We start from the raw sequence: 18,694 nt of genomic DNA on the forward strand, positions 1-18,694 counted from the left end.
GTATACTTTTTAAAATCCCCTTGCAAATCATGAAAGAAATATCTTTGTGCATAACGCTCAAGTGCGATCCAGGATTTTTTCTCGGTTGTATGCTAGGCCTAGTTTTCCCTGGGGTTGGGGCGGAGGGTTCCAAGGCATACATTTGGTCATCTTACTGTGTAAATTTAAGAAATTTTAATTTCCAGGGGGGGGGGGGGGGGATAGGCCTTAGAAATTTATTTAAAACGTTTAAAAATTGTGAACATACCACATCTATCTATAGTTTGTCCAAATATATTTATGCAGTACATTTGGACAGTTTTTAATAGAAATACACATACCTGTGATAAAGGTGCAATTAAAATAGATGAAAGGGAAAATAGTCAAGATAATTTAATTGAAACAATATCATTTGTTACTCAGAAAAATTCACAGGAACAAAACTTATTTCTTATGGCTTATACAGCTCCAACACAATCTCCTGATTTAGCTATACTGGCGTGCGAACAGTTGTCGCTGAGTACTTTTTCTCGCAAGTACATTGTGAAGTCATTTTATCAAAACAAAAAATAATACCGGTATATGAAAAATGATGTCGCAATGTACTGGCGAGAAATGGTACTTGGCGAGAATTGGTCGCACGCCAGTATAGCTTCTAAAACTTATGTAGATAATAAAGCTATTCAGAATAGCTTGGTTTAGTTATTTTGACATACAATTTTCATATATGTGTATTTTTTTCAGCATGTAAACAAAATCGCTTTTTAGAGCAGTGATAGTTTTCAACTTTGAACTGTGTCTGTAAACAATGCAATGTAAAGATTACGGGTACTCATCAATTTGTGTTTCTTTCATAGACTTTGCATTCAAACTTCCAAAAAAATTTGGGGCAATTGTATAATGGCCTCCCAGTTACTTCTTGCATGAAATATAAAGAAGGTCAGTTATGGTAAACAAGATAATTATAGGGCCAAAAGGGGAATGTTAACATCCATTCGGAAGTCACTTTAAATACCTCACAGAATTTTCAACATTGTCATGCGGGTCACTTTGCAGTACAAAATCCCCATAGACATCATATTTTTTAGCTGTGTGTTGAAACCTGATAAGCTTGTGGGGGTGTTTCAAAGGAGAAAACTTGGAAATTTTTCATACTGTTGAATGAATGTCATTAGTTTTGAACCCAGAGGTTTTAACAAATATCAAGTAAATAAGCAAAATGTGAATCAAGGATATCTTTAGACAGAGATAACAAATCTAATGTTAAAAGCATGCAATGATCACCTTTGACCTTCAATTGTATTTAAAAATCTCATTGTTAACAATATTTTTGAGTTCCTATTGAGATAAATAAAATAATTATATATTTAGTGAAATAAAAACCGTTGCAAACTAGTTTTTTTTTAATCTCAAAAGATATGTAACACTTTCATTGATAACAATACAGCATACATCCTATTTATTAGCTTTTATTTAGTGTTTCATTTAAATGAATTGAACACAATTTGTAATGGATTCAATTATTTGCCGATCATCAGTTTGTAAGAGACAACCGATTGACCGATTAATCAATTATCATTTCCAACCAATTTGACAACACTAGAAGTGATGGATCATGACCATGCAATCCCACTGGTTTGAATCAAATTGCACGAATAAATATATATTTTTTATGGTTCTCAACTCTCAGAAAATAATGACGAGACTATAAATTCTGCGGAGGGGGCTTCTTGCGATTTTACGCGGCTATTAATTCCTCCATTTAATTAGTAATCTATGGTATTTGGGCAAGGGAAAGAATTAAAGCTTGCCAGGCGTTCTTCATGTTTTTGGACTGAGCCCAAATATCGCCCATATTTTAAGACGTCATCATGTATTTTGTTTATCCTGTAACATAATACCACATTTTGCATCTCAAATAAGCTTAATTCGTCAGATTTTGCTGCCTATCTGCAGTTGAAACCATGACACCATGGCGTAAACCAAGCAAGAAAAATGATGTCATAGTGTATTTGAACGTTAGTTAAATGCATGAGGCTATATTGGGGCATTTACCGAATATAGCTTTGGTTTATTGGGTTACCTTTATTTGGTCAATGCAAGAAGTAGTTGCAGGATAAAATATTTTAATTCAATTTGATGGTTTACATATTGATAGGTCCCATGTTGATCTCAAGGGTCTAGAAACCCTAAAAATGTTTAGAAAAAAGTCAGGAAACAATGAAATTATCTTGGGAACTTTGTAAAAATATATAGGCCCTAATGATTAAGTACAACAAAAATATTCTGCAAAATAATTTAAATTTAAGGAAAAAATGTTTTCCACACATTAGACCAATCCTAAAAATTGTTTATATCATTAACAATTAGATACAATAAAGTGATTTTGAACTAGGTTGCATAGGAATAAAATCTTTTTTTTTGTATAATTTGAGGAACCCATTCTTGTATATAATTTTAAAATTGATCATTTTACTACATAAAATAATAAAATGTTTGTCAGATGCCTAAGGGGCTGTTAAAATGCAGTGTTTGTCAGATGCCTAAGGGGCTGTGAAAAATGCAGTGATATCATGATTCTGTTAATTTGTGAAGGTATAAATAATTTCTTAACCTAACAATTTGTACATGGAAACAGTCTGTCAATATTCCAACATTTGAATTCTATTTAGTATTTCTGAGTATAGTTTGAACTTGTTTGTAATTGTGAAATTCAATGATTTTAGGGTTTGTATTGAGACTTTGTTTTAGGATAAAGATAAAAGAGAACAACTGATTGTGTTTAACAGGGTTAATTCTGGGATAGTTCAAAACACCCTAACTAATGTTTCTACATCTACAGTTTCTTTAGTGTAAGCTTCTGAATTAAAATCTGAATGGATAATCATAAACCTCAAAATCCGAAAAAGCTAGACCATTATTTTGTAACTCGCAAAAGTTGGCAACCACATGTCTCTTTTAGCGCACAATTTCATTTTTTAATTTGCATACAGCAAGTATATCTTGTAAATTTCAACCCCTAATGGAAGTTCTTTATTTATTTTCAGGAAGAGGTGTATTTACAAAGAAAGAATTTGGACAAAATGAATTCCTATTACCGTATGAAGGAGAGTTATTAGAGAAAGAACCAGATGTAGATGACACATATATTTTTGAATTTACATTCAAAGGAAAGCCTTATTGGTAAGAAATTTTTGCTGCTTAATTTGTACATCATGTTCACCATGTTTAATTGTTTATGTTAAGAATACAAGGGCTTGGTTGTTGGAGAATGAGTTTTTAGATATTTGTTGAAGGAAAAATTGATTAAAATTGGTAATCTAATGTGTGTGTATTGCAATAGATAAAATTCACTGAAAACCCCAGTCTCAATCATGTTAAAAAGTATATTCAATGTAAATTAGAAAAGTAAAAGGACGACACCCGCCGTCTTGGATTTATAGGAGGTCCTCACTTCAAGCTAGTGATAGGAATCGGTGAGATTTTCATAATCAATAATCGACTCTCTGCAACTAACTTATTATCGATAATAATCAAAATTTGTCATATTTCTTAGTTAAGTGTTAAAAAAAATGTAAAGAAACAAGATACAATTAACTGACTTGTTAATAGGCCTTTGATATTTCAATTTATTTAATATTTCTTGCCATAAAAATGCTGTATTCAAAAGATGTTCTTTAGTAGCTAGACGGTTCAACACTCAATTTCTTGAAACAAAAAAATGTCCAAACAAGAGATTGTGCTTTATTTCACGGGTAGGGATAGCGCACGTCTGACATATCAGCCACTTTTAAACCGCAGCTCCTTTTTGGTGTATTGATAGTTCGGGTCTCAAATATTCTGCTATATGATATGCGCTTGTTGAGAGGGAAATAAAAACCCAACCAATTAATTGTAATGAAACTTTTTATAATCGAGCACTTAGAATGCGGTAATAATCTACTAATTTTAGATTATAATTAATGATTAGAACATCACTACTTCAACATATGTTTTTAAACAAGTTCTATATTAATATCTCCAACGATTTCTGATGAGATCTAGGTGGGAAAATGATCAAATGAATTATCCCTATCGTCTAACTACATCTGTCTGTCGCATAATAAACACATCGTTCCAAAATGTACTAGATACTTGCCAAACTTGTCGAAAGCAATAGGAAGGTTACTTTTGAGTGACGTAAATTCTCCATATAATCACTGAGATGTTCTGAAAACGTATGATAAATCCAGAGAGAGCAAAAATCTGTGGGCTGTGTGAGAAACCTCTTGGTTTATTGTATTTTTTTGGATCTCCTCAGTGTTTACATGGATAGTTTGCATCAACCTCCGTTGCTTTCAATAAGTCTAGCGAGTATCGTAATGTATCAGAAAATCTTTACCAATACACAGCCCTAGTGAACTGTGATTATCTAGCTCTAAAAATGTTTCAGTATACCCTTTTACGTATATAAAGCCTTGTTTTTATATTTTATTACATACACATATATATGTAGAACTTATGAAGTGATTTGCAATTTTAGATATTTTGTCTTCATATCTTTCACTGTGACAATACCAGTTATGCAAGGTTCAAATTTATGTTGCTTATTTTATTTTCATCAAGGGTTGATGCTTTAAAAGAAGATGGATCATTTGGACGTCTGTTAAATGATGATCATATCCATCCAAATTGTAGACCAAAAGTGATGGAGATTGATGAAAAGCCAGTCATTTGTTTTTTCTCTCTAAGGCCATTATCCTCTAATACAGAACTGGTATATGACTATGGCCCAGGCAACATCTATCCTTGGAGAGGAAAGGTAATTACTCCATTGCATATGTTGATTGTGGAAGTTTTTGTGATTTAATAGTCGATGAAAGATTTTCACATGTTGATGTTTAAATTTGTATGTATTTTACACTTTAAGTAATCATAATTATACCCACACTTTGTAAAGAATGTTATTGTTGTTACCCCTGTTAGTCTGTCTGTCAATCTTTTTTTTTTTAAAATCTTGATATTTCTTGCTCTTAGTGTCTACACTGTTTCTGCGAAGGCAACTTTTAAACCTTTGATATGCCTGACGTCATAAAGTCAGGCAAAAACTACCAGATATAGCATGTGGCCTTCTTTTTTTGCTGTCCAATGACAACATATATTTTTTTTCTGTAGATGTCCAAAAGAGGTGCATGTAATACACATCCTTAAAACGTTTTTCATTTTTTGTGCATTATATTCTGTTATTTGTTTTGTTACAGGTTGTAACTCGTTATCATTAGACTACTGTGGTATTATTTGAATTTGTGAGGGCCAATTTTCATGAACTATGGGTTATTGCTCATTTGTGGGGATGAAATTTCATAGATGCATTGGTTTTCAGTTTAAGTATGATGACTTACCCAGGTACTCTTTCAAAATGTGTTTTCGTCAAGAGTGTAAATTTGTGGGGGAGTGCTACACACAAATACTACAAATATTTAGCCACCACAAATTCTAATGATTTCACAGTACTTGTCCTTTGGAGTAAAGTCAATCTATATACAATCTAGACTGTCTTATGTGACAATCCAACATTAATCATTATTAACTTAGTACATTGTTTCAAATAGATAAAATATTATGTACGGTATCTTTTATCTTAAAACTAGGATTTAATTATTAGCTGTATTTTAAAATTCATGGCCATTAGGCAACATAAAATTACTTTTTAGACTCTCATCCCCGCCCACCTCTCTGAAAATGACCCGCTCCAGTGTATTTCAGGGAAAAAATATCAAGCTCGGTACATACAAACATTGCAATGGCTGCTTAACATGGATAAACTTTCGATTCCAGTCATGTTTTTATAATAAAGATACAAATGTCTTTCTGCATGTGCAGTTAAGTTGAAATTAAAAGATTACAAATGGGTTTGTATACTCATATTAGCATTAACAATTTAAATATTTCAGGAATAGAGCAGTTGTAATTTCTAGGACATGAATGGTGAAAATAATAGTTTTTAAAAGATAATATAAAAGACAGAGAGTTGCTATGGCAGTCTAGACTGTATATGACAATTTGAAAGCTATATATGCAGTAGCAGTCTAAATCCTGCTGAATTTAAAGTTTTTAAGCATTGTGAAGAGTTTTTTTTTTCTTTTGATTATATTTGCATGAGTTTATTTATTTCATCTGATTAACCAATTGCTCAATTTTGAATTGTTTCCATCATGTTGAGTAACATTACAACTTTGGGGACTTGCACAATGAATATAGAATACACTAAACTGAGGACTTAATACACACGGTAAAACTTGAGGATTGGCACATAAATATAGTATACACTAAACTGAGGACCTAATACACATGGTACAACTTTGGGGACTTACACATAAATATAGTATACACTAAACTGAGGACCTAATACACACGGTACAACTTTGGGACTTACACATAAATATAATATACACTTAACTGAGGACCTAATACACACAGTACAACTTTGGGGACTTACACATAAATATAGTATACACTAAACTGAGGACCTGATACACACGGTACAATTCAATTCTTTATTCGCTCAAGACCAGTTCACTGGTATTTGAGGTTCAAAATCAGTATATACAAATGTACACGAATACAGTCAAGGATCATATGTACAGTAAAAGTAATAATGACAAAAAAAAAAAGTTAAAATCACAATACAATAGGTTGTTAAAGTTGGTTTCTGGAAGAACAGACTTTGAAAATTTTCTTAATAAATATTGACAAGTTTTTTAGTTTTTCTACATTAAAAGTATTCATGAGCTCGTTAAGTTTTATAATATTTGGGTTTTCATAATATCTCTTGGGTAAAAACATTTTTCTGTCGTTTACAAAATATGTACATTCTAAAATACAATGAAATTCATCCCCAATACTATTAGAATCACACATTGTACATTTTCTTAAATGTTTTTCAATATTATGCCATCTACCTGTTTCAATGGGGAATCGATGATTACATGTTCGTAATTTTGTAAACGTGATCCGTAGATCTGTAGGTAAAATCAACAAGTACTTTTCTAAATTGAGATTTGTTTTAAAAATTCTATAATTAATACATTTTGGTGAGTTATCTACAATACTTCTCCAATCTTGTACAAATTGATTTTGTAATATTTCTTTAACTGTTGACTTAAGCCAGTTATAACTACATATTGTTTGATTTTCCCATATATATGACAACCCGCACGAGTTGAGTATATCATGTATACATTTTATCCATGGATGTATAAAAGATCCATTTTTGTAACATCTATAAAAATAACAATAGATTACATTAGTGAGTTTACAATCGTGGGCTGTCAAAACTTTTGCCCAGTACATTATCATTTTAATTTTAACAAAGAGTGACAATGGATACCTTCCAGTTTCTCCATACACCATACAATTTGGAGTACTAGATTTAAGATTAAGAATAAATTTCAAAAATTTTAAATGTACCTTTTCAATAATATCTAAATTTTCGTAACCCCACACTTCGCACGAGTAAAGTAAAATTGGGTTAATGACCTTGTCAAATAGGTCTAACTGACAATTAATAGGTAGGCTAAAATAACGTATTTTACGTAAAACACCATACAATGCCTTTGACGCTTGTTCTACTAAATGTTTTTTAGCATTATTAAATTTTCCACTTCTTGATAAAACAATACCTAAATAGCAGAATGATTTTACGTTTTCAATAGTTACTCCTTCATACAAAAATTTACGCTTTGACATTGCACCTTTTGAAAAAATGAGGATTTTTGTTTTGGCTATATTGACATTAAGTTTCCATATATCACAATAATTTGCAAACACATCTAAAGCCTTTTGTAAATCAGGCGCAGATTCAGATATTAAGACAGTGTCATCGGCATAAAAAAGTAGACAGAGTTTCAACATAGCAAATAAATCATCCTGTATTTGAAGAGAAGGACAAGTAAAACCCTCTATCTGGTTTCTTAATAAATAATCTTCCAAATCGTTAATAAAAAGAGAAAATAAAAATGGTGACAAATTTTCTCCTTGTCTTACACCTATGTTACACATAAAAAAATCTGATAAATGTTGACCAATTTTTACCTTTGATTTAATACCCTTGTACATGTTAATAATAAATCTCAAACATTTTCCATCTATCCCACTTTTAAGAACTTTCGTCCATAGCCCATCTCGCCAAACTGTATCAAAAGCTTGTTTAAAATCAATGAAGGCACAGAATAGTACAGCTATGGGGACTTGCACTTGATTAAGCTGTGTTATGTACCAGGTAATTAACTAGTTACCAATTATCACCCTTGATATAAATCCCGCCAGTTCATTTTAAGTTTTGTCAGTTTAATCAGTTACCATTAAGACATGTAAAAAAGATTCAGTTGTCCACTTTGTTGTATTGCAAGCATACAGCTGCTATTAGAAGTCATACATACATGTCCATTTACAATAAATTGTGTAACGTTGAAAAAAATGGAAGTAATGAAGAATAAAGACTTCAGGGATTTACCGGTATATTCACAACTATTCGATTGCTTGGGGCACGTAAAATCTTATTAGAAGCAAGTGAAACTAGGAACTTCATTGACCAATTGGTTAAGTGAAAATTTAAATAGAAATATTAATAAAATATATTTTGTCAGCTTCAAAATAAACTTTCACTATACAACTTTGCAATCGGATACTCAAAAAGACCCCTGTCGATTTTAGATATTCGGATACTTAAAAAGACCCCTGTCGATTTTAGATAAGTCCTCTTTATTAATTTACATAATTAGCTATTAAATTTGATTTTTTCTTACCATGCCAGTTAAATAAATAAAGCCCTCATCTTATAATTATGTTGCATTCTTTTTTATAAAACTGTTTATCGTGATTGGTTAGACAACCTTAGTTAATTTTATTTTTGTCCAAAAGTGACATACATATATTCTTTTTTTTAGTTCAGAATGCTACGGAATCACCAGAAAAACTTAACAGCAGTGTACCTAGGAATGCCACAGATTCTCTAGAAAAACCTGACAGCTGTGTACCTGGGAGTGCTACAGATTCTTCAGAGAAACCTGACAGCAGTGTACCCGGGAATGCCACATATTCTCCAGAGAAACTTGACAGCAGTGTACCTGAGAATGCCACATATTCTCCAGAGAAACTTGACAGCAGTGTACCTGAGAATGCCACAGATTCTCCAGAGAAACCTGACAGCAGTGTTCCTGGGAATGCCAAAGATTCTCCAGAAAAAGTTGACAGCAGTGTACCTGGGAATGCCAAAGACTCTCCAGAAAAAGTTGACAGCAGTGTACCTGGGAGTACTAGGGATTCTTCAGAGAAACCTGACAGCAGTGTACCCGGGAATGCCACATATTCTCCAGAGAAACTTAACAGCAATGTACCTGTGAATGCCACAGATTCTCCAGAGAAACTTGACAGCTGTGTACCTGGGAATGCAAAGGATTTTCCAGAGAAACCTGACAGCAGTGTACCTTGGAATGCCACGGATTCTCCAGAGAAACCTGACAGCTGTGTACCCGGGAATGCCAAGGATTCTCCAGAGAAACTTGACAGCCGTGTACCTGGGAATGCCACTGATCCTTCAGAGGAACTTGACAGCCGTGTACCTGGGAATGCCACAGATTTTCCAGAGAAACTTGACAGCTTTATACACCATGATTTTGTTGGTGATGATGATGAGTTTTCTTTTTCGGATTCCAATGATTCTGATTATTTACCTTCAGAAGATACTGATCAGTAAGTAGACACTTCAAAAAATGGAATTTTGCAGATTCTTTTTTTTCTACCTGATCATTATTTACAAGAATAGGTTCTGTAAAGTCTATAAAGGATTGTATAAAAATAAGAGTATAATTAATGATTTGAATTTTATACAGAATTGGGTTCATCAGTCTTAATTTGTTGTTTAGTAATCACTATAAAAATTAACATACCTATAGCAAATTCAATATTATTTATATTTATAAATTTATTGGTTAAAGTACACCAGTACTTTACTTTTTAGAAACAGAGTTTTGCTATTTGTCAGATGGAATTAATGCAATTCCTTTTTATAGGGGTTCTAGTGATACAGATGACAATGCAGTTTGTTCCTTGCTACATTTAAAAGATTCATCCCATCCTTCCGATTATGTCAGTGACAGTAATGATTCTGAGAAAAGTATTGATGTTCCAATATCTATCCCTTTTGAAACTAGGTATGTACAAAAACAAGAATATACTGTAGATTCCTTATTTTCAGCTAATACCCTGATCATCCGTCACTTCTGGTCTGCTAAAATGGCATTTTTGAAAAACTGTTTTAAAAAAATTTCAAATTAAAAATTTGGATTTTTTTTCTTCATCAAAATATGTTTTAAACTTACCAAATTTGATTATGGGCAGGTTGTCCGTCACTTCTGAATGTCACTGGAAGTGATTCCAACACATTGCAGAGATATTGCCTCTTAAAAATGACCTTTTTTGGAAATCTTAATTCTGCAGTGTTGGGCCAAAAATTAGTCTGAGAAAATTAATATAGTAACTCGTACCAAATCTGATTCAGAAGAATTGTTAATTTGTATCTAGTAAAATGATTTGTTTTATATTAAGCCTTTTAATTTCCAGTTTTTGTTAAGTAATGCATAAAATCATTCGGGCTTTTAGTTAAGCCCTTCTTACGATTTTTGGATTTTAATAAAATTATTGTATTTGTTATGATTTTGCCCAATTAAGGTGGATTTATTAAATTTTAGAAATGAAATAATGTCAACATATTAGTTGAACCCTGTCATTAATTCATAATCAAACAGAAAACCTATTTGTTGCTCGCAATGAGATCATGTCTAGTATTTCTTATATTTTTATGAATTTGCTAAATTTAAGTACATCAGTAGTGAACTTTATAGAAACATGAGTTATGCTATTTGTCAGATTGAATTAATACAATTCCTTTTGATAGGGGTTCTAGTGATACAGATGACAATGCAGTTCATTCCTTGCTACATTTGAAAGATTCATCCAATCCTCCCGATTATGTCAGTGACAGTAATGATTCTGAGTGAAGTATTGTTGTGCCAATATCTATCCCTTTGGAAACTATCACTGTACAGAAAACCAACACAGAGAAAGGAAAGCAGAAATGGGACAAAAAACATGCATGCAAATTTTGTGGAAAATTGTACCCAAAACTGGCTAGACACTTGGAAACAATGCACAAAAATGAAGTTCTTGTAGCTAAGGCTCTTTCCTTACCCAAAAACAGTGCCGAAAGAAAAGAAATTTGGAAAACATTAAGAAATGAAGGAGACTGGGATCACAACTTCAACGTTCTGAAAAATGGAACTGGAACATTAATACCGAAGTATAGAGAGCAGAAGACCAGAGCACATAGTGAATTTATACCATGTAGTGGTTGCAAGGGTTTGTACTCCAAAACTTCATTGAGTGATCATTTTAAGACATGTGTTAGTAAGCAGACTGATAAAAAAAATCAAGGAGTGAAAGAAGGTCGTTTTTTACTACCTATTCCAGAACATATTAATGGAGGATTTTACAAAGATGTTTTATTATCCATGTCTCAAGATGACATTTATATGTATATATATCGCGATCCACTCATACAGAAATTTGGAAAGCGCCTGTATGAAAATAAGGACATCCAGGAACATACATCTAACCACATCAGCTGCAGAATGAGAGAACTAGGCAGACTAATAGAAGAAGCCAAAAAGACCCCTGAATGGGGTATCCAGAAGATTGAGGATTGTTTTAGTCCTGAGAAATTTAACAATGTTGTGTCATGTGTGAAGTCCCTTGCTGGATTTAGTGAAGATACACATATGTATGCAACTCCTTCCCTTGCACTGAAAATAGGGTATAGTCTTCAACGATGTGCAAGGATTTATAGATCAGATGGAATTATTGAGTCAGATGTAACAAAACAAGAGAATGGTTCAGCTTTCATTCAGTTGTATGAGTCTGATTGGAACGATCTCATCTCTTCCCGTGCACGACAAACTTTGAGTGAGAAAAAGTATAATGCGCCAAAAATGTTACCTCTATGCGAGGATGTGTACAAGCTTAATTCCTACCAAAAAGAAAAAATCAAAGAACTTTTGATGAAATTGTCGAATGATTCAGCTTTCTACATTGAGCTGGCAAAGATGACGCTATGTCACATAACTCTCTTTAACAGGAAGCGTGGAGGCGATGTGCAGCATATTACTGTAGACAATTACAAGCAAGCTATTGAAGCACAAAACAGTGTTCCCTACGATGACGAACTTAAATCAAGTTTGTCAGACGTGGAAATTGAGCTTTGTCGTTCTTTGACTCGAATTGAACTCAAAGGCAAACAGGAAAGAAAAGTTGCAATATTACTTACTCCAGAGATGATTAAATGCATTGATCTCTTAATGCAGAAAAGAAGTGATGCAAATGTATGTGGAAAATATTTATTTGCTAGACCATCACCCTCCACACGAACACTAAGGGCAAGTGACGTATTGAATGAAATATGTGGGAAAATAGAATTGCGCTATGGAAACATTATAACCTATACAAACCTCAGAAAACACATTGCCACAATGGCACAAATCCATGAGCTTAGTGAAAACGGTCAGGATCAGTTAGCCAAATTCCTTGGCCATGACATAAGAGTCCACAGAGAAATTTATCGGCAACCATTGGATATCATTCAAAAAACAAAGATCTCCAAGATGTTGATGCTAATTAACGAGGGGAAAAATGTCACAGAGATGCTCTTTAATAATCAGGGTGAGTTGTTTTCTTTAAATGATCATAGGCATATAGACAGGGAAGGATTCAGTGTTGTGAATAGATTATTAAAATGAACTCATTTGTTATATTTCAATGGTGATTATTTATTCCTCCTGTGCAAGTTTGATCTATAGACTTTTGATAACATTTGATTTTAGATTTGGTTTAGTATAGTATGTTTATTGTGGACTGTTGTACTGTAAAATTGTGAAATTCACTGGGAGTGGGGCAGGGGGTTGGGGCTTTTTTGTGGGGGGGGGGGATAAATTAATTTGGCCGTATAGTGAATGACTTTTTTTTAGGTCAATTAATTCACATGGGTACATGTAACATATTGCTGCCATAATTTAGGAATTAACTGCACGTGTGCATTATTAGCAAAACTGAGTGTTATAAAAGTTTACCGTTAAAGTCTGCAAGTTTCTTTTAACCAAAATTAAAATTTGGATTAGGGTTTAGACTCCAAAATGAAGCTTAAAATGCAAAAACGAGACCCTCAGCCAGGTTAATCTAAATGATATGGTACTCAGGTGACTGTCAAGGCCTGTAGGCCTCTTATTAGTTAATGAAGGTAAGAATTCTAATTTCTTGTATATATGATATAAGAATTAATGTTCATAACTTACTCTTATCGTTTTTTGATTATTTTTTCCAGAGGAGGTAAAGGAAATTGACGGGTCCTGTGCTGATGAGAGTGATGGAGAAATGGATTACCAGACTGATAAAGACAGTCTTCATAATAAAAGCGCTCAAGGTCTGTACCCTTATTTCAGTACACATTTATTTTTGGTATATTCTCCTTTTCTGGTATATTATAATTCTACTTTAAACTAGATGCATGAAAAAAAAAAAGCAGTTCTCAAGATTAAGTGTTGGGTACATTAACAGTCAAGCTTCAGTCCACACAGGGTCATAGTTTTAAACTAAATGTTTATTGAACAATATGCATCTTTGAAAAACTTCTTACATTTCCCCCATCCATAACAAAACAGTTCCCAACAGATGTATTTTAATTATCATACTGACATTTTTCCCAAGAATATATTTGTTAGAAAATATGTTTCTAATTGAGTGGAAAGATTTCAAATTCTGATTTACAAAAAAAAAACCAATTTTCTTAGTTAATTTGTTTTCTTAAAACAAGACAAAAACAAAGCTTAAATACGACTCATGAATAAAGTTGACACTGGCATTACCATATTTTCTGTCTGCTCATAATGTGAAGAATTTTCAGTCAAAAATCAAGTACATGTCAAGACCATGTAATTTATACAGAAAGTTTTTATATACTTAGTATCTTTCATATTACATACACATGTATGATAGATGCAGATGACAAATTCCTTTTTACTTCTCTAAAAATATTTAGCCAGAATGAGAGATGAAATTATGGTACCTGCAAAGTTATTTATTTTACAATCCTTTATCAATGTATGAATACTATTGTATCGCGCGTGTAAACTGTTCTATCGTACATTAGTCCTATCCTAACGTACAGTAATCTTATCAGGTTTATCGTTATATTTTATCAGTTTCTCCATTTACATGTATCCTATTGTGTTAGCTGTATCCTGCCTTTTCGTAAGCAAGCTATTTTATTTTAAAGTTATAAGTCGTTCATCGCTCCGTTAACAATAATATTGGAACAAATAATGCAAATCTTTATCAAACATTCCATCAAATTAACAATATTAAGCTATATGTATTGAAGTTCTTAAGTCGAAAGATATTTTTAAAAAGAAGACATAAGTAACATTTGGAGATGATAGGGTAATGTGTACAATCGAAAATTCATTGGAACAAGATAACATATGTAACTGTATGTCTGACATATTAAATCGTACGCAGAGAGTGTTTTGAATTACTGTGTAAACATTAACTTGCATGTCATCTAATTTGTTTATTTAATTCAATAAAAAAAAATGATAATATTTAGATAGATTATATATTATTAAAGAACACGCATTGTATTTTGATTATTGATAAAGATAATTCATACATCATTTTAGTTTATTTTTCCAATGAATTTATTCTAACGACGCAGCTCGTAATAATTTGACTTTTTTAATAAAATGAAATTCTGCACAATATTTCTTATTTCCTACATTTTCTTTATCAAATTATGCCATTTTCGGGTAAATCGTGAAGATCATATATCGTGATTATTCGTTGATTATGAACATGCATAGTATATCCTTTCCTGTGGTGTATAAATCCTATTGTATCATGCATGTATCCTGTTCTATCATGCATTAAGCCTGTCCTATCGTGCGTAAATTCTATCATTTATCTTGTGAAAAAAAATGTTGCGGTACTGTATGTCTTCTTAGTTATTTGCATTTTTCACATTCCAACCATATCATCAACCAATTTATATTTTAAAACTCGTAATTTTAGGGAAAAGAAAAGCACCCTCTGATGGCAGATCTACCGATGAAAATTCTGCAGGCAAACGTCACAAAACACAGAAAAAACCATGGAATCCATCTGAAATGAATTCAGTCAACAAGCATTTTTCCCATTTTATTGCAATGTCCAAAGTTCCTGGCAAGAACGATATCGAGAATGTTTTAAAAAAGGATAAAATCCTTTCCAAAAAAACTTGGAGAAATGTGAAAGATCAAGTGTACAACCTTATAAAAAAACAAAGAAAATGCTGATTTTTTGTCTTTATTTACTTTGATAATGAAGTAATTACAAGTTCATTATAGCTTGTGGACATCAATTTTCATATATTGTATAAAGCACAGAAGTGTGAGGAATAGCAAATTTGTAGAAAATACTCCATGTATAGCTTTACCAATACATACTGTTGTCATGTTTGTTGCTGTGATGAGCATTCACCTTTGTAAAATAACTAAGGAATAAGGGCCATGATAACTTTAGCTGGAATTGATTAATACAACTGTAAAACTAATATGGTTTTGTGTTTTTAGTTGACATTAACTTGAAATGACAAATTTTTTTTTTTCCAGATATTTTGGGTATAGACCTTGATTAATTTTAGCATTTTCATTGAAATACAGAGGGATTGGAATAAATATTACAGTGACTGGACATGTAGTATTAATGAGCAAATTGTGTACCGGTATATCTACCTTCATTGTTGGTTGTATGAATGACTATGGTTACAGTTAGTAATTGTATGAATTATACAATAATTGGTAATTGATTTGATTTGATGTTTGGAAATAGATTTTGACAAATATATAATGTACTAGAAATTAAGAAAATATTTAGTAACTGCATACTGCAAATTATATTAATGAGCTAGATTTGCTATATAAAAATTAATTGTACTGTTGATGTGCATTGATGATAGTTGTATGAACAACAGAATGTGTACTGTATTCACAAGAATTGTAGATTTGTTGAAATGTTTTAATGATAGATATAAGAATTGGTTATTTTAATCAAAATGTAGAGAATATGTTGTATGTACATGTATATATATATAGTGTTTTACAATTTCGGTTTTGGAGTGAACTGACAGCATTAGTAAACTCTGAATAATTTGAATTTGTAAATTCGCAAATTGCACTGATGAAATGTTGGAGAAGTAGATATTGACATATTTCATACTGTTGAAATGAATTACTTCATTGTGGATGTTGAGAGTTGACAATGATATGAATGATGCATCGTTTACAGCTAGTATGCACATGCACTATACATACGAGGTATTTGATTGTTTGGGATGATTTGGAGATTTGGAAATAAATAATTGGCTGATTTTAAGTATTGTAATCAATATGCAGAGAATGTTAATTAACTGTTAAGTACTACAATTTTATCAATGATTTATGTATGATCAAATAGTATATTGTTTTACATAGAATTTGTTAATTAATTTGGATGGAGATGTTTTTTTTAAAATTTAAACTTCTTACAGCATTAAATGCTATGTTTAAGTGGAGTTTTAAACTGACATGAATGGATTGAAAGTGTATGATAAATGATAACTATAATTGCAACTTTAATTGCAATTTTATCAATTGTATGAAAATATTTGCCAATAAATTTTGATTACTTATATTAGTGTTAATTTGTTGTAGAGCAGTAAGAAATTTATTCATTACATCAAAATGTAAATATGTTAATACGAGGCTCAGATGAGCTGTAATGTTCAGAAATTTATTGTGCTGCAAAAACGTGGTATTGTGATCATGCTGCGTACAATTAAAATTTTGATTTGAATGACATTAAAATACTTATTTTTGTTATAATAACTACGGAAGAAGAATAATGCAACTTTCAGCTAATACCTTGAATAGCGTTTAGCACATACTCTGAACAAAAGTTTATAAATTATAATTTTTATTGCCATTTAAGTTTCGCGCAATACTGTAGTTTCTTATCAGGCAGATTTGTAAGCATAATGAATGTGGGGATGTTGACAATCCGTGGATCCAAGTGGAAAAGAAATTACAATTGTACATGTATGATTTTTTTAAATTCAGTATAAGGACCAGAATTAGATATCTCGGAAGGTTTTACAGCATAATTTTTCATGTTAATGTTCTCTAAATGCACACTGCTTCTAGTGGTGAATGTAGGATCGGCGAAAAAAAGGTGCAAAATTGCCCTGGAAACGTTTGAAAGTTCAGTAAATTGTGACTTTAATCGTCTATATTTCATAATTTCAATATAAAGCTTAATATTTGTTAAAGTCTGCAATGTTTACTTTGTGTATTCTATATTCATGTGTAAGTCCCCAAACGTGTACCGTGTGTATTGGGTCCTCAGTTTAGTGTTTACTTTATTCATGTGCAAGTCCCCAAAGTTGTACCGTGTGTATTGGGTCCTCAATTTAGTGTATACTATATTCATGTGTAAGTCCCCAAAGTTGTACCGTGTGTATTAGGTCCTCAGTCTAGTGTGTATACTATATTCATGCGTAAGTCCCCAAAGTTGTACCGTGTGTATAAGGTCCTCAGTCTAGTGTGTATACTTTATTCATGTGTAAGTCCCCAGAGTTGTACCGTGTGTAATAGGTCCTCAGTTTAGTGTATACTTTATTCATGTGTAAGTCCCCAAAGTTGTACCGTGTGTTTTAGGTCCTCAGTTTAGTGTATACTTTATTCATGTGTAAGTCCCCAAAGTTGTACCGTGTGTATTAGGTCCTCAGTTTAGTGTATACCTTATTCATGTGTAAGTCCCCAAAGTTGTACCGTGTGTATTAGGTCCTCAGTTTAGTGTATTCTTTATTCATGTGTAATTCCCCAAAGTTGTACCGTGTGTGTTTTGTCCTCAGTTTAATTTAAATTGGATTCATATGTCAATATCAAAAGGTGTACTGTGTGTGTTATTGGCTCTCAGTTAAATATATTTAAAAAATAAATAAATAGATTTATCATGCCTAAGTTCCCAAACTATACACGTAGTTATGTGAGGATTAGGATTTCAGGTTTTTATGTTATCGGTACAAGTATTCCTCGCGATTTAAGATTTTAATCACATAACATTTTTCAAACGTTTTAAATCTCATTTGTTGAATGTTGAAATGATCAATTATCAATTAATCATATATCATTGTATGAATCCTCAGAAAATGGGGATCCATGTGGGATATTAAGATGGCGCCATTGCAGAAAAAATACATAAAACGCTAACGTTGGTAGTGTAAGTTTTTTCTGCAATTAACGTTTCCATTATTTTTTTAAAGAATTTAGTCTAATCTAGATAAGGTCCTCAGTTTTGTTTGATTATAAGGAGCAGGGTCCCCATACTTTACACTCAAGTCCTCAGATTGGCACTTCCGGGTCCCCGTTTTCAAAATCCATTGATATTTCGTTTAAACACAACGATTCACTTTATCTACTCAAATCAGGATACAAACAGAATAAAATGAGTTGAACAATGTCAACTATGCTGTGAAATCTCTTGGTCCCCAATTTGAGATATTTTGACAAGGTCCCCAAAAAGGGGTTGATACACGTATGTGTGTGTGTGTGTGTGT

At 32.2% G+C, this 18,694-nt stretch overlaps 2 protein-coding genes across 2 annotated transcripts; both read left to right on the forward strand.

Annotated features, from left to right (window-relative positions):
• Nucleotides 1-5,351: 5,351 nt before the first annotated feature.
• LOC128162135 (dentin sialophosphoprotein-like) lies at nt 5,352-11,173 on the forward strand. The gene is made up of 4 exons (XM_052825329.1): nt 5,352-5,364; nt 8,907-9,711; nt 10,032-10,172; nt 10,916-11,173. The coding sequence occupies exons 1-4, from the start codon at nt 5,352-5,354 to the stop codon at nt 11,016-11,018; spliced, it is 1,062 nt and encodes a 353-aa protein (XP_052681289.1). The 3' UTR covers nt 11,019-11,173.
• Nucleotides 11,174-11,192: 19 nt separating this feature from the next.
• LOC128163478 (uncharacterized) lies at nt 11,193-16,768 on the forward strand. Its single transcript, XM_052827093.1, has 3 exons — nt 11,193-12,732; nt 13,391-13,489; nt 15,133-16,768. Exons 1-3 carry the CDS (start codon nt 11,529-11,531, stop codon nt 15,393-15,395), a joined length of 1,566 nt encoding a protein of 521 aa, XP_052683053.1. The 5' UTR covers nt 11,193-11,528; the 3' UTR covers nt 15,396-16,768.
• Nucleotides 16,769-18,694: the final 1,926 nt, after the last annotated feature.

This window comes from Crassostrea angulata, chromosome 9, assembly GCF_025612915.1.
Source record: "Crassostrea angulata isolate pt1a10 chromosome 9, ASM2561291v2, whole genome shotgun sequence".
NCBI classification, from domain to species: Eukaryota; Metazoa; Mollusca; class Bivalvia; order Ostreida; family Ostreidae; genus Magallana; species Magallana angulata.

Bases quoted from the DNA above. Each gene is read 5' to 3' on its own strand.
- LOC128163478 (XM_052827093.1), top strand. From the start codon at position 11,529: ATGTCTCAAGATGACATTTATATGTATATATATCGCGATCCACTCATA. The intron at 12,733-13,390 runs GTGAGTTGTTTT...TATTTTTTCCAG, and splicing joins GATGCTCTTTAATAATCAGG to AGGAGGTAAAGGAAATTGAC. The intron at 13,490-15,132 runs GTCTGTACCCTT...TCGTAATTTTAG, and splicing joins TCATAATAAAAGCGCTCAAG to GGAAAAGAAAAGCACCCTCT.
- LOC128162135 (XM_052825329.1), top strand. The intron at 9,712-10,031 runs GTAAGTAGACAC...TCCTTTTTATAG, and splicing joins CCTTCAGAAGATACTGATCA to GGGTTCTAGTGATACAGATG. The intron at 10,173-10,915 runs GTATGTACAAAA...TCCTTTTGATAG, and splicing joins TCTATCCCTTTTGAAACTAG to GGGTTCTAGTGATACAGATG.